At 38.1% G+C, this 25,336-nt stretch overlaps 1 protein-coding gene across 1 annotated transcript; it reads right to left on the bottom strand.

Annotated features, from left to right (window-relative positions):
- Positions 1–3,267: 3,267 nt before the first annotated feature.
- LOC125241379 (glutamic acid-rich protein) lies at positions 3,268–23,160 on the bottom strand. Its single transcript, XM_048149837.1, has 9 exons — positions 22,924–23,160; positions 21,849–22,340; positions 14,114–15,185; positions 11,888–12,636; positions 11,080–11,310; positions 10,282–10,538; positions 9,736–9,856; positions 8,884–9,199; positions 3,268–5,497 (listed from the first exon to the last, which is right to left on the bottom strand). The coding sequence occupies exons 2-8, from the start codon at positions 22,305–22,307 to the stop codon at positions 8,888–8,890; spliced, it is 3,201 nt and encodes a 1,066-aa protein (XP_048005794.1). The 5' UTR covers positions 22,308–22,340; positions 22,924–23,160; the 3' UTR covers positions 3,268–5,497; positions 8,884–8,887.
- Positions 23,161–25,336: the final 2,176 nt, after the last annotated feature.

Raw genomic sequence — 25,336 nt, 5'->3', positions numbered from 1 at the left:
CTACGGAACCCTAAAAATTGATTTGTTACAATTGTCCCCCAGTCGAGATTTGCCCCGCTGTACCTTATCTGAATTAAATCATAGATTTCAGCAGCTATCGGATGAAAACAAAAGTACTGGTAAGTAAAAACTGTTGCTTTACTTGCGATGCAGCTTACATAACGCAGCCAATGTTGGTCCCTATATGAAGCGACCGTCACGTAAAATGTCTGTACTTAGATATAATTTTGAAAGTAATACATACTTTGTAACATTTAAACAAGAATAATACGGCAACAACTTTTTTTTTAATCAGAACTATCGAAAAACGTATTAGAGGAAAAGTTTCCTTAAGGTCAACACATGACCGCGCGAGGAGTTAGGTATACAGGTATAACTAGGACTTTATGCTGCACTATTCAAAACTATGTTTCACGTTGTCTACCCAGGTCTAGGACTTTATGCTGCACTATTCAAAACTATGTTTCACGTTGTCTACCTCTCTTGTCGCATTTTTGTCGCCGTTACATCGACTCACCGCAGCGTTTTTGTTATACGAACAATCGTATGTAGCGGCCATTTTTTTCAAGTTCCACCCCACTTTTTTTGGATTTGGAAATTTGTATGTGGTTTCCACTCAGAATCGCGAGCTCTTTCAATCCTAATAAGAGAAAAAAATGTCCCAAGGATTTTTCCCATTCCGTTACCATTTTTTCATACATATTGTATGGCGGTAACGGAATGGAAGGTCCGAAAATTTATGAAAATCTTGGGGCATTTTATTTCTCCTATCAGGATCGAAAGACCTCGCGATTCTGAGTATGAATCGCGTAAAAAACACCCATGTTACAAAAAAGTGGGGTGGATGGCCCACTTACATATTCAATAATTATGCATTAAAATTATTAAACAAACTGGTAGCAATAATTTATGATTAGAGCTAAATCCAATTTCACTAAATGCCGATATTAAGACAATAGAGCATTAATTTATGTTTAACGTCTAGCTAGAGTATAATTACTAAAAATAATTTACAGGTAGGTATTTAAATACTCGGTGCACAACTTTTTTTAATAGGTACCAATAAAACATCATGTAGCAGAAAACTACTTAATGTTAAATGGGCAACCACAAAATTAGAAAAAGTACCTATAGTAAATGTTTCAACATAATCAAAATGTATATCTCAAAGTCGATTTTTTTAAACTATCATCAAACGATGTTAATTCTCAACCGCAGAGTATATTTTCTGAAACCAGGACTCAAAAATATATTCCTTAATAATTATGCAAAAAAAAGCAAAAATTAGCCGAGGCAGTGAGGCTACAACGTTCTTGATACTCGATTGTCTTAAAATATTGGTTAGGAAAATAAATGAGGGTTATAATTTAAGTTGTGAATTAAATGGTTAAGCTGAGCGATTGAGAAAATCGAAATAAACGTGCACCATGAGAACTATTCAGAGCACATCCATTCGCCACAAAAAGTGCTTCTCTTCCAAAGGTACTATTTAATAGAACATTTTAAGATATAGAAGGCACTTCAACTAAACTTAAGTAGTCGTGTGTAACGAAACGTGAGAAGTATTTTTAACTTTGTAGTTTAACGGTTCAACATTAAACCGTATTTTTTATTGTACTGGTACAGTTTTAGTTACAATTATTATTGCAAGTACACGAAGGTAGAGGCTAAGTGAACACATAAATGAAAGCCTGTTGTGATGCCATATCCTAGAGATTTGACATGTACTTAGTTCGTATACATTTTACAAACATTTAAAAGGATTTGTATAATTAACTAAAGCGGGAATTATTCGATACAAATGAGTAAAGTTACATTCCACTTTTCGGTCGCGTAATTACGTTCGAAGAAATGTGACAGAAAATTTATACATATAAAATGAATATCTACTCCCTCGGCAAAGCCATACCAATATTTGAGTGGTGGTGAATACGGAGATCAACATGTTTCCTTTTTCGACGTTTGTGATATATTGCATCATAGGTGATGTCGTATTCTCGATGTGTCCCATCTTAGCTAATGCTGTCTAAACTTGGTTAGAAAGCACTAACAGAAGAATATCTGCTGGTACGGTAAGGTATTACTACTTAATCATGTAATCAACGTGAATAATTTATTTATATTTGAAACTGTTATTTGGTTCGTAATTGATTCGCCAGTATGATTTGTTATATATTTTAGCCTGTCAGTATAAGCAAAGAAACCATTTCTCAAAACTGAAAGTTACAAGTGGAATTCTCTTTCAAACTTGTCGTATTAGACAATGATTACCACTTGTAAATTGTAACTTGTACTCGTAGCTTCTAGACATGGGCTCCAGGCCTGAAATCCACTTCAGAGATGGATATAGTAGCGTGCGAAAGTTCCTTCAATTACCCAGAACCTATCGACAGCTTGTCAAATCCCGACGTAAAAGGAATAATACTCTCCGCCCTTTCATATGATATAGCGAGCACGACGCTTTCCTGCTGGGTAGTTAGAGAGTTGGAACGTTTACGTAATAACGACTTATGAAAATAGCTCTTGACATTTTACGACCAGTCTGCTAGCCGAATGGCATTTCTGCGACGCCAGACGCCGACAGAAAGGCAGTCTAGCTCTGTCGCGCCAATACGCCAGAGCGATAGAAATATATAGTTACGAAAGAGAATATCTCTTTCGTAACTAACTAAAGGGAGTAACGAATATACGATAATATCTTGCGCGTTTAAAGTTTCGATACTCTTAGATAGACGATAATCTCATGAATTCGCTGCCAACATCTTCCCGCTTTGTGGAGAAAATTGACTAGGAACAGTTAGGGTACCCTCCTCGCGTGTTCACGACTTTCAGTGCGATGAGATATTTTAAATAGTATTTTATACAATCGTGATATAATACAAAGCTTTTCAGTCGAGTACCATGTTTAGGCCACGAAGCTTGCTGAGTGGCCTAATAGTACGGTACGAGTGTGAAAAGCTTAATTATATCGCTATTGTATACAACACTTTTTCTATGAGTCATCATCTTTATCATCAATGGACGAAAAATATCATCATTCAAGTTAAAATTAATGTTAATAGCGTCGTTCACCGTTGTATCAACATCGAATTACCTGGCAACCAATTGTTTGTAATAACCGACTCTGATTGGTCGATAACGCGAAAGATAAAAAAAAACGTGTTTCATATGCAGAAAAATTTGCCAGGTATCTTAAATTAGTAAAGAACTTGTTTGAAATTATTACATTTAACTAAAAGTGAACTGTAATGAAATATTATAGTTGACTATTTTTATAAGTGTCAAAGACTATCTAACACTGAAAAGTCAGCACTTATAGTTTAGTCTGTGGTGTCCTAATTGACAGATTAAAGTCGACGAGTAGAAAAAGTGTTTTACTTTATTTGTAAAGTAGGAACTTCACGACGTAATACAAAAGATTAACTTTACCAACTGAACTTCGTAAGACTAATCGACTAATCTCACGCTGTTAAATAATTATGAAATATGCTTTGTATATTAGCATTTTTCATTCGCAGCTGTGCTCCCGTGAGGCTTTATTATTAGTGCGGTTTTCATTTGGTGCGTGCATAAACATTTTCGTTGCAAGAATTTCAATGAACTCATTGAATCTTATGTACGAAAAACATTCAGTCGAATTGAGAACCTCCTCCTTTTTTTGAAGTCGGTTAAAAATAGTAAAAGCTCAAGTTTGGGTGTTACACGCCTACGTGACATAAAGATGAAATCATAAGCATTGTGATGTTTCGTTATAATTATGACTGTACCATATACGTTTTAGACAAAAGTTACGTACCCGCTACGATGGATTTGTATTTCGTAATTCGTCTTCGAAGTAGACCTATACCTTCTCCCGTGCATATCCGTGAATTATAAAATCGCTATAAATCCGTAACACTGCATATAAAACTAGACAAAAGACATCTCATTAAAATGAGATACTTATATATTTTTTCACTAAATATATACATATAAATACTACAGTAAAACTGCGGACTGGTCTTATAAGTTATAATAATAAATAAAGAAGCAACGATTCAACCTCTAGATACAAAATGCTATATTGGTTTCAAACCGAAAAGTTGCGGTTTGTTGTTAGACGATCAGGCGCATTAAAATAATACTATTAGTGATTATCTAACACTTGTAACTATTTGTTATCCTTACGACGGCATCCTTAACTTTAACACAGACTTTACAAGACCAGTCTTCGCAGCCTTCTGGGAACAGTTCTGTGAGTTGCGACGATACGTGGCCTGCCGTGTGAACTATGTCTCATGCGAAGCTGTTGACCAGCAAAACAACTTCCATTTTTAAACTATTACTTGCTTGGCAGGGAGATCCCTTTTCAGCTGCGGCAACTAAACCGTAAATTCGTTAATTTCGGTGCTTTAAGATTCTAATATCAGATAAGATAAATCGTCTACCTAACTTTATAGTGAATTATACAAAATCGAGGCATACAGATAGGAGCACAACTAAGTCAATATTTGTCCCTTGGTAAAATGTAAATAATTTGATGACAATCAAATTTACGTCGAAATGCTAAATACAGAATATTACTCCTTAAGTACCGCGACAAAACTGACTTGTAATAGTAAATTGTGTATTAAGGGCAGATAGTGAAGAATTACGAACGAGAGGCTTAAATAACTCGAGTTCGTAATCCTTCAGCCGCCCGTGATATACACAATGTTTTTCATTACACTCGCGAAGTAATATCCAAATTTTAAACTAAATGTATTGAAATAATACCTTTTCTGAAAAAATTAAAGAAGCGATTCAAAATGATGCATGTTGTGTTGGTTCAATTATGCTCTTAACTGTATAACACAACCTCTCACAAATATATATATATTATATATATAAATCAAATGTTCAGAACCATCATTTGAAACTATAGAACACGATGTTGTAACAAAAGATATATTTCAAATCTATTATTTTCGACGATAAAAATCCTGAGGTATTTAGAGCCTACATTGAAAAATGCTCTAGGCATTTAGTATACATTCCAATTTATCAAAGGTTTATTAATGTCACGTAAACAACTTTTTATCACTAACGTGCAGTTTAGTCACCAAACTGCGCTCTCGTCTGCTACAATACGGCACAATTAATTTTAAGCCAAGAAATCTTAGTCTGTCAAACGGACAGTATAAGTCGTTCAACATATCACTGGCTTATTTCGCCTAGGCAGTGCAAATTTCTTCAGTATCAAATACAAGAACACATACATACACATTGCTACCTACAAGTCGAAGGATCTTCGACTCCTAAAAAGCAAACAATGTCAAATTACTTGTCGATATGCTCTTAATTTATTGCTTTTATATATCAGTGGTGTTATTGTTTTAAGTGACTTTAAAATCTATTTTATTGGTAGGTTGTAATTGGAATGTATACTAATGGTCGACTGTCGGGCGTCCCGTGCAGGCGGCGCGGAGGTGGGGTGCGCGGCGCGGGCGGCGGCAAGCTGGCGGCGTCCCGGCGCTCCCTGCAACAAGCGCGCTCTCAGTCAACTCGCCTCGTACAACTCATGCCAACCAAACAACTGACAGCTGCGTATTCTATCAATACATCCATGATATTAATAAAACTAATAAGACACACCTTCATCATTCTGTAGATAAATGGTATAATATATTCAAGATTCTTGTAGAAATACACAAATCATTCACAAGATTTCGCATTAGCATCGCATCGCATTAATGCAACAAAAAAAGACCACAGAAAACATCATTGCGATTTTCTTTGATACCTGAATGGTAGCAAATAGATTGGTAGCGTGTGCTAATTTTGTTAAGGGTTACTTTTATCTCGTTCGTTTTGGTGTTTTTTTTATTATATTAGAATCCAGTACACAATAGACGAATATTCTGTATTTACTTAATCTTTAAAAAAAGAAGATCATGACGTTTAGTTCTGCCTATTATTATTACAGACGAGCAATTACGGTCGCGTGTATGGGCACTTTCTGTAAATGCGAAAAGGACACACCGATGCTATTGGTTATATCACACTAACATGCCAGACCCGCGGTTTGGTATTATTTCAAATTGAGTCAGCCGTTGTATGGATTGTTGAGCGAGACAATGCATTCATATATACAACATACCAAATATTTACTTAACATAATAATACATTTACAAAATTGTTTAGAATAGCGCAGCAAGAGACATTCGCTGTGCATCAACAAATATTTGTGTAAATTAACAAATAGTCTTCTACAAAACACGTAGAATATGGCCATGCTCAACATCAGAGAGAGAATATAGACCTTAGTTGAGGACCGACTATGCACTCTTTACAGTGTGTAGGCTACTGCTGCCTTTATAGTAGATTACCTTCCCTTACCTTAGCCAGTAAATAAGAAAGATTGTAGTCTACTGATGTAGTGCGAAAAGATTCTACTTCGTATTTTACCAGAAACGTTCGTATTTGAGTTCAGACAATGTCAGTCCGTCTTGTACTGACACTGACTGAAATAGCATGACACGTTCGTACGTTTCTGTGAAAATACGAAGGAAAAGCTTTTCGCACTACATTACATAATTTTTTCACTTTTTTTTTTTGCTGGGAAGCAGTAACTTCGTGTTCCACAGCGGTCAGAATGTTAACGCTTTCCGGCCGGAGGACCGATACGAACTTAGAACCTTATCGTTCATTGAAGTTTTTATCTCAATACTGAATCACTGATGACGGCGGTGAGTTCAACCCAGTGACTACAGTCGTTAAAGGTGATCAGTGATCACTCTCAATCACATTCGCATATGCCGAAAAGTCATACTTGTTAACAATAAGGATGTAAATAGTTCGCATTTGCTACTTAGATAAATATATTGCATAGCATGGTAGATAAATGTTTATACTTTATATTATGACAGTCACAGACCAACCCATATAGACATCCATTACAAGACGACTCGCGGTCGCCAGCCTTCCTAGTATTTGCACTGATATAAGCGCGGGCGCTCGCCGTGCCCGATCAGTATCGACCAAGTAACAGACCCGAAAGCAGCGCGTGTTTTTCGCACAAAAAAATTGGAAAAGGGTATTTTGATGCCTTAAATATGTCCACCTGTAGTGTGAAATGGTGTGGAAAGGTAACAAGAAGCTCAAATTTAAAAACAGACGGCATTACATTCCACAAATAAGTCATATTTATAATTTATTCAGAGCCGGCATAGGTCAACTTACATTGGCCACTTACGCGTCAGTAGAGGGACAGTCATACTTCTATCCCTTTTCATCTGGCGCGACTGCCCGCCGTCCTTGAAACGGCCAATCACAGCGCGCTTAACACATTCCCCGCCCGCTCCTCGCACCCCAAACACTGGTGACTCGTATCGCGAACAAAATATACAAGATTGCTACTCTATAGGAGATTCTCTGTGATGACAGTTAACATTATTACAAGGAGTCAAAGAGGATCGAGTATTATAGAGAGTTACTGTCAAAGTAAAAAGTGTAATCCCAGCGCATAGACTGTCATCTCTCGACACAAGCTTAAAACTTTTGAACCTCAGTTTTGACAATTTGGCCCATATTCTTAGCTTGATATGTGTTAAAATGTCAAATATTAATATTAGCGCCATCTAGCTGAGCATTCCCCAAAGGTGTAACGCCATCTTGGCCACCGTACCTTTTTCTTTATGGCTTTGAGGTACGTTTTTTTCTTAAACCTTATCCGTCTATACGGAGTTACATGTCTTTGCAAGGAATACACGCAACTGCATTAAGGTCACCACCGAAAACGGAGGGTTAACCCGAGGTTAACCCACCATTTCCTTGAGTTAAGCGGGTGCATGTGGCCCTAATTAAATTTACAGTTGAAATATTGCCATGTGCGCAATATGTGAATAATATGTTACACGACGAAGACCTCAGAAATATCTGACACGATCCTATTTTTAGAGACATAAGAGCTAGTCTCATATTTTTTTTCGGTCTTCTTTGCACCATATCATTTGAGAGCACTGCACTGTAATTACCTATTAAAATATTGAAATAAGCCATTTTGTCATTATTTCATCGATACTTTCGAATGTTACAATTACTTTCGCCAAGCTTCATAAATATAAATCTTTATTTATTTATACGTAAGTACTATACAAATATAAGGCAAACGTACCAGTGCTCGTGTAATATTAATGCCCAATAGGTGATACATTTCTGTCACAACGGCTTATTAACATTGAAGTGGCATCAACAGGGTCACTGATGGGGACTGGAACCTTTGTCAATATTTAATTCATTTTTGTAATCACCTTTTGCGACAGTAAACTAACAAGAATAAATCGTCACTACTTTTAAAAAATCTCGTATCTCACGCTGTTCCTCAAAGTTATATGCATTCCATACATATTACTACAATTTTCTTTTCATTGACAGACGAAAATACAAGTTTTTTTAAAAGTAGTGACGAAATGTAGGTAAGTAGGAAACGACATGATTGGATCGAATAAAAACTGTCAAATTCGGGACCCAGCATTTGGCCAAAAGATCGTAACAATTTATTAATGGCTCATAGCTCAGAGAGCTCGATCAGTTGGAACGTCGTTACCGTTTCAAGGCCCACTCAAAAATTACTCGCGCTGGTACCATCGGCAACACTGTTAGCTGTACATTTGTAATCCTTATTAGATAAAGTCTACAGAGTCTATAATTTATTTTATTTATTCCAAGAAAAATTTTACAGCATTACAGCTTATTCTTATAGGCCAATGCGCTGTAAAATTGAAATATTATGTTAAAATAAAAGTATAAGCACACACACAAATAAAACAAGCATTATTAAAAAGATAGCTCACAGAAACGTATAAAATAGGAGCGAAGTTGTCTAAATCTATCATATCATAATAAATACTTGTTAAAAGTTACCTGTTTATTTATCCTTCGCCGGCGTGGGAGTAGAGGCCTTGACCGGCTGCGGTATGATGGTGATCTCGTCGTTGATCTTGAGCGGCTTGAGCAGCGAGTCGTTGGGCTTGGCGGCGGGCGCGGCCGCCGCGGCCGTCTTGCTCTTGTCCATCACGCGCTTGGCCACCACGCTGTGCGCCGAGTACACGTGGTTCTCGAACTGTTTGTACATGCCGAAGGTAGCGGTGCACACTGTGCACTTGTACGATAGGTGCGCCGGCTTGAGCGTCAGGTTATGATCTCTAGCTACATGGTTGAGCAATTTCCACTGGTATACCTGCAAAAATAACGAGGTCAGTTAGGACATCATTCAAGGGAGATTAGAGCACTGGCACATCCCATGCTAATGCACGGTGTTATTAATGGCGCGCATATATCGCAAAAGTCTGCGTAGAGCACCTACTGTAAAATAGGCAAAGCGAAATGTTTTATCTTTATTTACCTCTCTTAACATATTTTAATGTGTCAGCAATAGATATCAAAGGATAACGACATTTCAATTTTCGCGGTGGACTCTGTAAACTAACTGCCTTGATCACAGTCAAAAAATTGCCAATAAACTCATAAGTTACTTTATGGTTGAAAATATGGGTTTACTGCAGTACTCTCGTGACAAAATCTTGTACAATTAAGAAAGCGCGAGCTTTGAGATTGATACAAAACTTTTATCTGCTCTTCATGTCCCTGATGATTCTGAGCAACCGTAAAATCTTCAACTTCATTGATGAATAAAAATATGAAACTCGTTAGAGTAATCATATTTACATCCATGTTCTAATTGAATGAGCTAATAGAAGAAGTGTGAGAACTGACCCTGCCACAGACAGGACACCGGCCGGCGTCCTTGCCCTTGTTGGCCGCCTCCTGCATGGAGCTCGTCACGAGCCCGTGCGACCCCAGCAGGTGCCGTTCTAGCCCTTGATCAGTGAAAAATCTGAAAATAACCACACCAATAAAATTAATAGCTTCTTCATCAATCTTCATTGTGTTGCATGATGCATCGTATCACAAAATTAGGTTTATTAACCTGTCTATAATTGTAAAAACGGACTTACAACTTTGTGTCGAAAACTTGTATTTGACAGGATGATCGATATATCAAATAATATCTAACGTGTTTTGTGTTTAACAGTAACTACTTTGTTAAAGTCAACACTACGGTAACACCAAGCCAACACTGACATTGGCAAATTCACCCTGTGCAAATTGGCAGGGAGTAAAACCCAAAGCAGGAAAAAAAACTACTTTATTTTAATATACAACGTTATGTTAACGTTATGAATTAATAAACATGAGTGATTTACTTTATTTTGCCACAAATAATATATAATAATAATGTGATAATTAAAATGCATTTACCTGAATTGACACTTTTGGCAATTGAGCGGCGGCCTATTGTATATCATTTTGGGGTGTATTTTGACTTTGTGTATCCACTGCATGTGGTTGCGGAGCTGCTCCAGGTCCTTGATGTAGCCGTCGCAGATCTCGCAGATGACGAAGGTGCTCTTGGTGTGCGCGGGCGCGGGCGCCGGTTGCGGCTGCCGCGGTAGCGGCGTGATCGAGATCGACGGCTGGTGCATCGACTTGCCGAGCATGGCGCTCTTATTGTTATTCTGAAACAAGTTGCATTTTACTGTGTGGACTATTCGGACCAATAAGACCGAGAGCAATGTAAACTTGTAATGCGATAACGTCATGAGATCGTGGCGAATAAATTTTTTGTGTACGTATTGACAGCAACGATGAATGGAATTGCCTGGCCGCATTGATTATGCAATAAGATTTGAATCGCGAGATGTAAATAAGTAACTGAACGGTTTTTATACCCGTTGATATTCGAATTTGAATCTAATATATCAGTCACATGAAATAAGTATTTTGGTCAGCCTAACAGACATAGGTCGACGACTGGTGAGATTCAGAAGTTTTTTTTCTTACACAGGTAAATCCAATTGCTAAGTCCAAGTAGAATAGTATACTCATTTAACCCAATTGGGGATGAGAATGTCTAAATTTTGGCAATTTTGAAACCTGTCAAAGATAGAAAACTTCAAAGTAGGTTGAGAAATATACTCCTTAAGGTGATAAAATGCACACTGTGTCTTAACAATATCAAACTGGTTATTATTTAGGTAAGCAAAGGCAAAGTGGTACCATCGCGGGGGTAGGTTGGCGCACCATGACGCCTCGGATCATGGTGGAGCCGAGCATGGTGGGGCGCGGCGGCGCGGCGAGCGGCGCGCGGCCCCTCGCGCGGAACGCTGCGCCCGCGCCCGCGCCCATCACGCCGCCCATGTTGGGCGCGCGCACCAGGTTGTTGCCGAGCTGCGGCCGCCCGAAACCGCCTTGGTACGACCCCAACATGTTATTCCGAGCTCTTGTTATCTGAAACATTATGAAAATCAAATCAAAATGTGACTTATATTACCGCCTAATACACAACACGATTAAGTATTCGACTATGAGTCAAACGTATTTTAAACCTCTCTGTAACCAAACAAAAAATATACATATTTCTATATTTAGAATATACTACAGATTAGGAGGAACGCCAACTTAGAACTTTGTTTCATCCGTCTTAGATTTGTCAGCTCAAAACTACAAAATATGTTTTCTCAAACATGCAATGAAATATTGTCTTTACGTTCCTTAAAATGGGCTGGGAAGTATCGCTTTTTGGGCGCAACAACTCGAGAGGACTGTAAAGGGATTTCATATTATTTTTTAGGCCTAGGCCTGCAAAGTAACTTTTTTTTATAAAATATTGTCCTTTAAAGCATTTTTTTTTATTTCATTGTATGTTTGAGAAAAGCACTATACATGCCTCGGCGTGAAAACGGATTCCCGGCCTCGTATCCCTATCCGTATATACCCACTTGGCCGGAAATCCTCATTTTCCCGGCCTCTGATGTAATGTACTATTAAAATACAAATAGTCATACAGTAATAGAATAAAAAGTACCTTTGGTATTTTGGCCGGTGGTTCCCACTCGACGGGAGGCGCCAGATTGATCTCCGGTTTGAACTTCTTAGCGCACGGGATGAGATGCCGGGCCAGCTTGCCCTTCCCGTTGTCCTCGAAGGGGCAGTTGGCGCACTGGTGGTAGGCCGGCGCTCGCTCCAACTTCCCCCGCGTATTGTGCTCCGCCTCCATATGATAAAGAATATCATGAGGACTTCGAATTTCAAATGCACAGAAATTACATTTATATACATTATTTTTCATGTGCGGCGTTTCCAAGTGATGAGACATTACTAACATGGATTCAGTTTTGAAACTACAAAATTCACATTTAATTTGAGGATACCGATAAGGTGCATTATTTTCTTTACTAAACTCAAGATTCTTCATAAGGGATGCTATTGAAGACTCTGTCGCCTTCGTGCTGTGGCCGGCTTTCTTTTCCCTGTATAGTTTTCGATTTTGCTGCTTCAATAAATCATTTTGTACATATTCCTGCACAAAGTTTAGCCCAATATTTATAAAGAATTTCCCAAGCGAACAATCAAAATAATTGTCAGATTTTCCAGTGGTAACCTTATCAGTAATTAGTTCTGTTACATCCTTAATTTCTTCTATAGAATCAGCTTTATCCTTAATAACAACAGTTTTATCTTCTTCGTCACTATTAATATCATCTTCTGAATCTGTGGAACTTTCACCGTCCCATGACACATCATCTTCTTCTTCATTTTTACGACGCCTCCTTTCTGAAAAATGCAATAGACAATGATTATGCAAAGTATCAATTTTCTTCGTACCTACTTTTGGCATGACCGTATTCGAGTCCTTGTCGTCAATTACTTAAATCATGAAGGCGTACAAACTATACAATAGACACCATGTCTGTTTTTCAAAAAATATCTTTGTGATATTTTACTAAATGAGTGGTTAACTAACCTAACCAAGGTTAAGGCTGTTAAGGGCCCTAAAATCTGCAAAGTGTTTCTTGACTGTACAAATATAATAAGTCAGCAATATAAACAAGTAACATAGTCCTAGTAGTCCGTTGCTTCTGGAAAGTTATGTATGAAAATGTTGGCATAATTACTGGAAGATTTTTTTTGATTGGGATATGTACATTACAGGCCGAAGTTATTTTTCATCAACCCTCCCCATCCCTCCCCCCTCTGCGTCACCCCTCTTCCCCCCCCTTAAATAGCCGAAAATGCGGTTTTTCGCGATTTCTGACAAAACCGTTGTAGATACAGAAAAAGCGTGTAGGAAAAAAGTAATCCTGATAAATTTACTACAAATCGTTCATTGACACTTTGGTTCTAGCACTTATAGGTTTCGCGTGATCCATCACGAAAGTTGGTCCTTTACTGCAATTATCTTTAGTGAATGTTAAGTTTTCTCCCAAATTGCTTACGAAATCTGTTTGATATTACTAAAATATTATAAACTGAAAATGAATTTCAGGGGGAAAAATCACTACCATGGGTGGGACTTGAACTCACGGCTACTGGATTGATACTCCAGGGCTCTACCAACAGCTACCAAAAGCTCATCCCCAGTCATAGATACACTATATAGATCAATGGTACTCCTAGCGACTACTACCGTGAAAATATTACGTCTTAAATAGTTACTGGAATTCCAAGACATATTGGAAATTCCACCCATGGTAGTGATTTTTCCCCCTTAATTTTATTTTAGTCATGAGTTACAATATTTTAGTTATATCAAACAAATTTCGACGATTTCGTATGCATTTTGGGCGAAAACTTAACATTCACGCAAAGGACCAACTTTCGTGACGGATCACGCGTAAACTATAAGTGCTAGAACCAAAGTGTTAATGAATGATTTGTAGTAAATTTATTAAGGATTACTTCGTTCCTACGCGCTTTTTCTGTATCTTCAACATTTTTGTCAGAAATCGAGAAAAACCGCATTTTCGGCACTTTAAGGGAGGGTAGAGGGGTGACGCAGAGGAGGGAGGAGTGGGGAGGGTTGATGAAAAATAACTTTGGTCTATAACGTACATATTTCAATTTAAAAAAACCTTCCATTAATTATGCCGTAATTTTAGCTAATTTCCCCCTGCTATAGTGCACACCCAGTTTGTAAGTAGAAAATAGCACGAAATTCAAATATTCAGACTCTGTGAAGGCTTTTTTTTTCAAAAAAATTTACTGGTATCTAAAATATGAGTAAAGCAGCCCAAGCACGACAGGGTCCTACCTTTTTTCTCAGCCTTCTTCTTTTTCTTCTCGTCTTCCTCAGCGTCATCCTTGGCAGCATCTTTTTCCTTCTCTTCATCCTCAGAGTCTTCTACTTCTTCACCTCGCTCCCGTTTTTCTTTTTTCTCTTGCTCTCGTTTCTCCTTCTCCAGTTTTTGTTTTTCTAATCTTTCTTGCTCTTCTTTGGCTTTTTGTTCCTCTAATTCTTTACCTAATATGTCTACAAATTCTCTAAATGGCTTTATGGAAGGCTTTTCATAAACGTAAGGTACGATAAATGAAGGTGCTTCTACGACGAACATGTCGTCGGTCAGAGAGGGGAGTATGTTAGGTTGTGCAGTCTGGCTTGAGTTTTGGGAAGTAACAGTATTAGTGCTACTTGCCGTTTTACTACTCACTGGGGTAACAGTCGTTCCGCGGGCTACAATACTTTGATATAAATTCTCCGCCGTCATAGACGAGACCGTCGATTTAGGGGCCGATGGCGTCGAACTCTTTCCAGAAAGGATTGAATTGGTATCTATAATCACGACAGTGGGTTCCTTTTTTTGATTATTGCTGGTCTTAGATTGCTTTGCTGCCATCGCTACTAAGGCCTTAGTATCGTTTACGACTATAGGCTTGGATTTACGAGTTAGTGGATCTTCCATCACCACCTCTTCAATATCAGACCCGTCACCCCCATTCTCCATTTCCTCGTCAATGTAAATTTTTCTTTTAATAGCTCTACTGCTGCGTCGCAGCTGTACTCTATTATCACTAACACTTGAATTGGATTTTTCGTCATTGGTCACAACACAATCGTCATTATCATTATCACTTATAATCTCGTGGACCTCGGCGGCTGCGGAATCGCGGGAGTTGCCATTATTCTGGCTGTCGGGTCCATTGTCGTTCTCTAAGATAATTATTTCGCTGCTGTTATTTCTGTGACTCTCTTGAGACGAGTCATCGCCGCGATCGGGCTCGGAGTCTGAATTAATACTGACGGTGTCCTCGGCTCTGGGCACGGCAGACACCTCGGACCCTTCTTCCGATGAATCCTCTTCAGAGTCCATCTCCTCGTCAGATTCCTGCAATAAATAAAACATACCATGTGTTGGTGCATTTAGTACAACAATTTGTAATTATTATTACGTCATTAGTTCGATGGCGCCAACCACACGGTAAAACTGTTAATAAATAGTTGCTCCCAGTAACGAAACAGAGAATTAATGTAAGTTAGAAAACAGGCAGGCAATCATGGTCGCGCGATAAACGATAAAACATCTGGCCGTCCCTATCGCACTTACAAATAGTGCGAAAGGGACGGCCTGATGTTATATCATTTATCGCGCCATGCTATCTGTGCTGGCATTACTTCTGTGACTGTGGCATCCTTTTACGTCGCTAAAAAAGAGGCAATGTCAGTTTTTTTAATGTAGTTAACAAATTTTAATCTCAAGCATGCCATGATATCAGGCTGCAACAATTCCTTTCGAAATTATAAAAAAATCGTTATAAGGGCAGCGGTAGAGTTAAATAATTAAAAAAATATATCTCCAACAACAATAGGGTCACTAGAGTTCAATAACACCACAAAAAAATAACAGAAACTTTAACAATAATCTCACATTTCGCCTATGTTTCAAGTTTGCAATTGTAAAGACGTAGACATAATGAAAACTAGGCGCTTATTCAGAATAACATAATCATCAAACACTAATTTATTTTAATACGTTTGGCACGCAACGTAAGTTGGTGCGAGAGGGACGTAAGGGAATTGAATTCAAATTGATATTGTATTATATTTTTAAAATCTGAATACGTCCGCCGTGGTCTTGTTTTTTTTTAAATTTAATACTATAGGGCGGGGCGAGAGCGAAGAGTATATCCGAACAGGTCCGTTATTCAGAACGTTAGCTCATATTTCTGTCACAGGAGGGCCAATATAAGTGGGCCCCTCATTTCGCTTCTTTTCGAAGATATTGGGATCAGTATATACTGGCAACGACTTCACAGTCAAGTTATTATGCTTTGAAAACGAACCGCAAGTTCGAGTGCTGTCTCGCACAGCTAGATAGGTAGGTTGCTTTGGACCGTGCGTAGGTATAGTTTACCTGTTTTACCGAATCGTACCGCTTTAATACGTTTCTCACATATGGGAAAGCCATCATTACAAAGCAGTTTAGTTGATATTTCAGTACAGTTTCAATACAAGAATTTACACATTAAGTTTATATCGATAGTCTCGGGACGCCGTTTACGTGAAACGTACGACACTTTTATCTATCGTAGACGGTAAACTGACTCATTGTTATACCTTCAGAGCGGTTTCGCAGTCTGAAATCAGCCAGACAATATAACAAGATGTTCATTATAAATAGGACAAACACTAATATCGCAAAATGTAATGACTATCTCGTCAGGTTATTGTCACCTTATTAAAAATCTTAATGGATACATTTTCTTGGTGATACGAACATCTATAATTATCATTTGAAATCACGGACTTTTAAATTAAGATCTCTTTTAATATTTTTTTTTATCTCGTAATTCTAGTATAATAAAGTAAGCATCAAGTTCATGTATAATTTATTGTTTATCGTGATTAAACTGATTACACAAAGCGCTACTACGAAAATATATGAAAATCCGTCGCGGGCCATCGCGAGCCGATGTTGTGCAACCGATGGTCAAAGACCCTAAGCCTCAAAACTTCACAACCTACTTTCGACATTCGCTAGATACGGACAACTCGGAGGTTACTATGCAACACTGCACTCAAGTGTACACTGATAGTGAGTTAGAAAAATTAATTTATGTTTGCAGGCGTGCATTATGCGGCATTAACGCGTTGTTGTTTATATCTTTCATAATTACTTTTTGAGTCAAGTAAAAGTATTTATACATACATTAACGATAAAAATAATACATTCATAGCAAATTTCAAGTTATAGTATTCTGTTATAGAAATATACCTGCTAGTAGAAGATGTATACGAAGTTACGAACACAATAATCGATGACTATTGATGTTTCGTATTATGTAAAAGCTTGATATTGATTGTAAGTTTTTTACTATCCGGCATAGTGACGAAGCGTCAGCGCGACTTTAATCTTGGAAATTCACTTTAAGAAAGAGGGATCCCATAAACCAGCACGTTAATATTATTCATTCTAATAATAGAATCAATGCATGACACGAAACTTATTGGTTTAACTTAAAAATCAAAGTTAGAAACTACGATTACTATACGAATGCAAGTCGTGGCCGATTGTACGTATTTTGACCCCGACTATATCGATCCGGTGCATATGCGATCCAGTGACACCTAGCCTAGAGCAGGATTTTTGCTTTCGACGGAATGACACATCATTAACCGAATACCTACGTCCTGCAATAATATGTTAGACCCTGTCCAAGATACCTAACGTCCATATAGAAGATTTAGTAGTACGGCCAGTCGGTAAAATGGCGGGATGTCATAAATAGCGTAAACTCGTACAGTAAGCAAACATATCAATGGACTTCTGAAGCAACAGTCCTATCTCTTTCCCACTTGTCTAAGTTAGTGTGAGTCTTAGTCAGTTAACTTTGAGTTATATGAAGTTGTTATATGAAATGTGCTACCTATCTGCAAAGGTTTCAAGATACGGTTTAGGCCAACATTGCTTGAACCCTTTAGCTTAGTATCCTATTAACTTAACTACTACCTAATTATATGTGATACTTTTAATATAAGTGCAAAACTTAGAGAACGACTACTATAGGTTCAATTAAAGATTGTAAAAGACAAGATAGCTCAAGACTTAAAAGGGCGTAATTGGCATAAAAGTTCTCGTTCTTTAAGCTCGTTAGGCCTTAGGCACTGGTCCCATCGCGAGCTAGTAAGCTATGAGCTAATGGCTATAAAAACGAACAAAAGATAAGCACTCCCGTGCAAATAAAAGAGATAGCACACTCAATGAAGCCTATCTCGCGGGAAATAATTCGTGTATAGGCGAATTTTGGCATAGTTGTAGGGAATGGTGTTCTAATCCACATACTCAAAGTACTGATGGGTAGGGGAGGAGCTAACGGGTGGAGGGGGGTGTAAAGGTCCCTTTTTTTAGTTTTTCGCGAATAACTCTTAAACTGTGGCACATAGCAAAAAATGTTCTGAAACACAAGTAATCTTCATTAAATTCTCTACAAAAAAGTCTTATACACTTTTTATCTGGGACCAATCGTTCATGAGATATGGAAGGGAAAAGATGGACAATAAAGGAATAAACTCATTTGTTTATGAACAGTACGTTTATTCTTATAGAGACGCGGTAGCGTGTCAAGCCAGGTTCAAGTAACAAAAGTAGCAAGCAGAACCGTGTGTAATATTACACGAACCGTTTGGAGCCACATTTGACCCCCTTCTAACTCAAAAACTATTTCACATAAACGTGTTATAATGCAACGTAAAAAGAAACCAACGCGCGTAGTAAAAGTATGAGCTATAAGCGCTCCTCAATAAGCCCGGTACTAGCAGCCCGCCTTAGTGCGTTTTCACATTATCCGATCCTATATCGGATGTCGGAAGGATTTCAAAGGCAAAAATCCAAGACGGCGCCTTAAATGTACGGGATATCGGTCCTACTTCCGATATCGGATCGGATAATGTGAAAACGCACTTAACCCGCGCTCCCATCGAAGTAGAGACGGAAGATAGTTAGGAATTTTATTTATGAATTTATCCCATCAAAGCAATACCGGGCGGTCGTGATGCTTTGCTCGTCAAGTCAGCTACAATGTGATCGGATCGCTGCGCGAGACAAACTGAGCGAACGCTGCTGTAATGTCGTTCAACACCCCTGCTGGGGTGTGAGTAGCCCCTTCCGCGCTGGGCGCTGTGAGGGTTGTATCTGGTCGCGCCCCATCCTTGTGGGGCGGTCTTACGTCGACATTTTGAGGACGACTGGGATGAGCGAGCGCCGGCCGCGCGGTGGCTTATAAAGGGCTGCGCGCGCGCGCGCGGGTTACGTGCGTTTTCACATTATCCGATCCGATATCGGAAGTAGGACCGATATCCCGTACATTTAAGGCGCCGTCTTGGATTTTTGCCTTTGAATTCCTTCCGACATCCGATATCGGATCGCATAATGTGAAAACGCACTAAGGCGGGCTGCTAGTACCGGGCTTATTAAGGAGCGCTTATAGCTCATACTTTTACTACGCGCGTTGGTTTCTTTTTACGTTGCATTATAACACGTTTATGTGAAATAGTTTTTGAGTTAGAAGGGGGTCAAATGTGGCTCCAAACGGTTCGTGTAATATTACACACGGTGCTGCTTGCTACTTTTGTTACTTGAACCTGGCTTGACACGCTACCGCGTCTCTATAAGAATAAACGTATTGTTCATAAACAAATGAGTTTATTCCTTTATTGTCCATCTTTTCCCTTCCATATCTCATGAACGATTGGTCCCAGATAAAAAGTGTATAAGACTTTTTTGTAGAGAATTTTATGAAGATTACTTGTGTTTCAGAACATTTTTTGCTATGTGCCACAATTTAAGAGTTATTCGCGAAAAACTAAAAAAAGGGACCTTTACACCCCCCTCCACCCGTTAGCTCCTCCCCTACCCATCAGTACTTTGAGTATGTGGATTAGAACACCATTCCCTACAACTATGCTAAAATTCGCCTATACACGAATTATTTCCGCCGACGGACAGTTAAATGTCTTCGTTAGGCGTGCTAAGACACGGCGATTTTGATAGCTCACCGCTGGGCGAGTAACTAATAAACATCGCCGTGTCTCTTTTATTTACACGGGAGTGATTATCTTTTGTTCGTTTTGATAGCCGATAGCTCATAGCTTACTAGCTCGCGGTGGGACCAGTGCCTTAAGGTATATTGTCCTTTACGCCTTTTGAAGTTATCAATATTTCAATTTGGATTTTTTAATGCTATGCTATAGTTTTTGAATAGATATGTCGGCGATTTGAGAGCGCCGGTTCGATACAGAAAACGAACATTAGTGGCGAGAAAAGTCGAAATATAAGATAATGAAATATCAAATAACAAACTACAATAAAATACAATGTTTTGCATGTATTATTCGGTTTGGAGATGAGACTATATTTTCATACAATTAAAGCCATTGTTATACTATATTAAAAAACCCTAAAAAGGCACTAAATAACAATTAAGTCACAATAAAATACTAGAAACTTCAATGTCTAATATTCGAAGTTTTAATGTAGTTACCAAAAGGGCACGCGGTTGCGTCCGGATTTCGTGTACCCAGCGCTGGGGGCCCATACTCGTGTTACACAAATTCCGCACGAGTTGCGCCCAGTTCTGAACGGGTAATTAGGTCCGTGTAGGTAATTAAGGTCCGATCACGCAGGTCCGATCCCTTGTCGACGTATATAGTGACACGTTCTTTATAAAAGCGAAGAATGAAAATAATAAATATAAAATATTTAAGGAAGACCCGTAAACTCTAAGCCCGAACGGAGCCGAACTCCGTCCGATCGGCACTATACGGCTACTTTGACGGGTTCGGGCGCTTAGCACCGGCGCGGCTAAGAACACGGCCCACGGGTTGGCGTATAGAACGGAAATGAGGAGCCCTAGTTTTCAACAAGCTGTGGAGATCACAGATCTTGCTGTTTTCTAATAACTCTTTAATACATGTATATGTGAAAGAACAATGTGAACATAATAACTGCCATGCTAGGTCAATGTAAAGCTATGTGAGACTTTTTGGTGTACCTGAAGAAAATAAATGAAAGTGTCAAACTTATTCTTTTAATTTGGTTAATGGCTCACATTAATAATGCAAGCCAATAATGTAAGTCATTAAACAAATTAAAGGAATTGGCTTGAACCTTTCATTTATTTTCTTCAGGTACACCAAAAAGTCTCACATAGCCTTTACCAATTGACCTAGCATAGAAGTTACTATAAAACTATTAAAACCATTAAGTAATTCAGTTCTTTTCTAAAATAACTATTTGCAGCCAGACATATTAATTTATTCTGTTCAAGGTCTGATTTTTAGGGTTCTGTAGTCAACTAGGAACACTTATAGTTTCGCCATGTCTATCTGTCCGTCCGGGAAAATTGTTTTGAACTAAGTTCTATGTAATCAAATAATTATTTATGTAGGATTTAAAAAGTTCTCTTGTTATTACTCAATATTAAAATAAATCATAAAAAGTACTTTTTTACTATAGGTATATTAGGTGTAAACATGTCAACATTCAACAAATTTCTATTCTATCCAATAGGATAGAATAGAAATTAGGGCAATGTTAGTAGAATACTACTAACATTGTTTTTTTATCAATACAGAACTGAGTGCTTAAATAGGATAACTAATGCAATTGCTAATAAAGCAAGCCTTTTATAGGTTATAAATTTAGTTTATGCAACAAATTTCACAACCTCAGTCAAGGGTTGAAAAATGATTACATACTTTTGAACAGGATAAACACATAACCCAAGTGGTTTTTTAGTAGTTTGGATATTGATTTTTATTTGAAATTATTATATTTACATAATCAGTAGGGAGCCAGTGTATTAGGCGTCATCCATATATTACGTCACAGTGTAAGAGGGGGGGGGGGGGGGGTCATACTAAATGTGACAATCCCTGTTAAAGGGATACAAAAAAGCGTGACATAGGGGGGAGGGGTCCAAAAACCTGAAATTTGGTGTGACGTAATATGTGGATGATCCCTAACTAGGAAATAATGAAAAAAATAACTCACCTCATCATTCACAGTGACTGCACTACAATTGTTTTCAGTCTCTCCGTCTTTGCTCTTTTCATCTTCACAATGCATTTTCTTCTGCTCTATGAATATTGTCTTATCCTGATTACTATTTAAGGACTCTGGATATGATTCATTACTATTGCTACAGTTATTTTCCAAAGGATTTTCATTAACACTATTACTAGTTTCCTCAGTAGGTGCTAACTCTGTAGTTTGATCCATACTTTCATCCTGATGGTTGTCCCCATCATCTGGCCTTGAGACCTCCTTATCTTCAGCCTCCTTCTCATTATTTTCTAAATGGTTATTAATTTCTGTACTCTCACTATCCTCCGATTTATTCTCATGTTTACAGTCTTCAGAGGTAATTTTATTACAGTGTAGTGAGTCCACAGGTGAAGCTGGAGCAATCTCCATAGGCTCATCCATGGTTCCATTCACTTCTCCATTCATATTGAGATAAAGCTACATTCCATGTGACAGTACCTGTCAAAACACAAACAATGTATAAGGTTAGGTTTATTATCCTCATGATGTTCAGAACTGATTCCAACTGAATGAGCGTCACATTTTTTTTAGTGTACACCGCCCCCTCCCGCCGCCCCTCTCCCCCCTGGCAAGGCGCTAGCAATCAAAATGGCGGTTCCATGGTACAACTCCGTACAGCTAGCTACGTGTACATAATGTACTATGATTTTAAAGGTCATAATATTAAACTAAATCGTAATATTAGTACACAGTTTTAGCATTCAGCATGTTGATGTATTAACAAAATAAATAACGTACACATGCAATCGGCGAATTTCGCTCCAAAATCAAAAACTTACATTACCTACATACAAAACGTACACTTTCCTCATAAACAGAAAATGCAACACTATATCAAAATAATTGCTTATCAAAAAAGCCGACTAAATTGTGAAAATAATGTAACTATTCGAATAAGAACAAACATTTCTTTACGATAACTAACGTAAACAATCAATGCCGGTAAATAATTAACTATTAATGACACAAAAAAACGTACTTTTCTGGCATTAATATACTTATAATTTTTTAAGTACTTTACCTAGCACAGCCTTCGGTACGCTTCTTCGGACCTTTCCTGATACTCGTTCACCACTTGGTTACTTCAATGGTGGAAACCCAGAACAATTTTCTTCTTTGAACTGACCGTTTGCAAACAATATGTAACGAAGCGAGATGAATTAAAATGTATTTTAATACGTTTTGAGGTAAATTTCACATGTATGCTCCACTATTTAATTGTAAAAGACAATTTTTAATAATTAAATATTACTGACGGCAGAATGCTCTCACTATCGCACTAATGCAATATGGCGGCTGAAGCTGAGTCACGTGACTGCGCCAGTGCTGCCGTCTGGGCGGGATTAATGTCAACTCAAAAGTCCCGCTTCATTCTCCCGACTTCAAAAACAAGAGATGCATATCAATTTAAACGTGATTTAAACTGAGTGATTATTGTATTCTTTTACATGGACATAAAATGCCCCATTAGCATTCGATAAAATGACTCTTTATGGCATGAGCTTGGTGGCTACTGGCTGCATTTATGTCTTACATTTTATTTAAATATTTGTAACGCTTTTTAAGTGTGTTTTATTTGTCTTACAAAGGTCTTGAATCTCCGTGTATCTACGTGTAGGTAGGACGTAAGTTGACCGTTCCAAATTTTTCAGGCTCATAAAAACTAGCAAACCCCATTTAAAACCATAGTGCATTTCACAATAATTTGACTAGAAAAAAAGTGGTAATTAGGTATTTCATGGATATTTCTTAGTAGTCCCATTCAAAATAGCACTTCCTTGTATAAACATGAAATAAAAAAAATATTCAATTTGTTCTTAGAGCACTTCCTGCACCTACCTATTATCATTAACTTCAGTTTCAGCTCCAGGTCCGAGTTCGAGTTCGTACCGTTGCCAAGTTGGGATACAAGTCAAGTCAAATTCGAAATCTTGATTGTTAACCGAAACTTCTAGCTTACTTCATCAAAAATCATATGAACATGTGCATTTAGAAAAGCACAAGTCGTCGTGGAGTTTCGTTCATCAATAGCCGGGTATCGTGCATCGGCCGAGGCAGTGCATGCGTTTTGCTCGGCCTAGCAACCAGCCAGGCCTCGACAGAAGAAGAAGCACGTCTACATACCTAGCACGTTTACCGCGCGAGGAAATTGCCTCGCGACGTGCCTTGCTCTGTGTAAACCCGGCTATTCCTGTTCCCTTGATGCCTCATAGATCTCATAAGAACGGTTTTTACACAAATGGGGCAAATCTGTCTATGTATAGGTACTATTTAGTACCTACTGGGCAATAAGCGTCGCGACCTTCTGGTCCCGCTTAATATAAAAAAGAAAAGGAAACCATCGACACGAGAAGAAGAAGAAGAAGTACCTACTACATATTTCATCAAAGTAGATACAAGTCCGCAAAGGGGAGGTTACTTAATTAAAATACGGTCGAAGGGAGGTAGCACTAGTGCGATAAACAGTACTTGCCTAGGTCGAAACTTTAAAGTACCATATATGATGCCCATGTGTATGACCCATATGTACTGTATTAGATTGCCTATAGACCCTTAAGTACCTACTACTGAAATAACCGAAATTTCATGAGGGGGCGTGAAAGAGTATTGAAATTGTTATGAATGCGATAAGCAAAAAAAAGCGGCATTTTAAGTTTTTTAAAGTATTTATTGTCATAATAATATTTGCAAAATAAATACGGACGGGATAGCCACAACCACGACAAGGCCGTAGTTAGGGTGCGCGCCCACGGGCGACAAAGTTTTATTTTTATTTATTTTATTTTATTTAAACTTGGGAAACAAACAAGCAAACTATTACATCAACAAAAAAGATAATTTAGGTAATACATAGCCAAAACAGTTTCCACTTATAACTAATAACATTTGTGATTGCTCAGACAAGACTTAAGTTATTAGGTTACTAACAGATATATTTCTTAACTATATTATTTAACAATATACAATATTTTCAAACTATACTGTATATATATTTACTATATTACTACACTATTACACTATATTAATATAAAACAGAAACGAATGCTCAGTTATTTATTAAAGTTATACTTAGATATTTTTTAGCATTTTTTTTTTTTTGCTCGGCGACTTACGTATTTGTATGAAAAGTTGCGTCGCTTCGTGAGCGCACTTTCATACTAGCCCATGGTCGCGACAAAAAAGTCGCCCGTGGGCGCACCCTCTTAGAGGCGGGCACTGCGAGTCGTGCAAAAATATGTATCAAAAAAATCGTCTCATAAATATGGCTGACAATGGACTATGCTCTAAAAAAAGCTCGTCTCATAAATATGGCTGACAATGGACTATGCTCTAACCGGAATAAGATGCATATGGGACATATTTTTGAGTAAGATGTGTTCACCCATATTTTTACGCTTGACTGGACAAGGGCGTAAGTATCTCGGTTGCACGAT

Source organism: Leguminivora glycinivorella, chromosome Z (genome assembly GCF_023078275.1).
Source record: "Leguminivora glycinivorella isolate SPB_JAAS2020 chromosome Z, LegGlyc_1.1, whole genome shotgun sequence".
Taxonomy (NCBI): Eukaryota; Metazoa; Arthropoda; class Insecta; order Lepidoptera; family Tortricidae; genus Leguminivora; species Leguminivora glycinivorella.
The sequence above is the reverse complement of the archived record's forward strand: the minus strand, read 5'-3'. Positions and strand labels throughout refer to the sequence as shown.

Bases quoted from the DNA above. Each gene is read 5' to 3' on its own strand.
- LOC125241379 (XM_048149837.1), bottom strand. From the start codon at position 22,307: ATGAATGGAGAAGTGAATGGAACCATGGATGAGCCTATGGAGATTGCT. The intron at 15,186-21,848 runs GTGAGTTATTTT...TATTTATTGCAG, and splicing joins CAGTCACTGTGAATGATGAG to GAATCTGACGAGGAGATGGA. The intron at 9,857-10,281 runs GTAAATGCATTT...GGTTATTTTCAG, and splicing joins TGCCAAAAGTGTCAATTCAG to ATTTTTCACTGATCAAGGGC.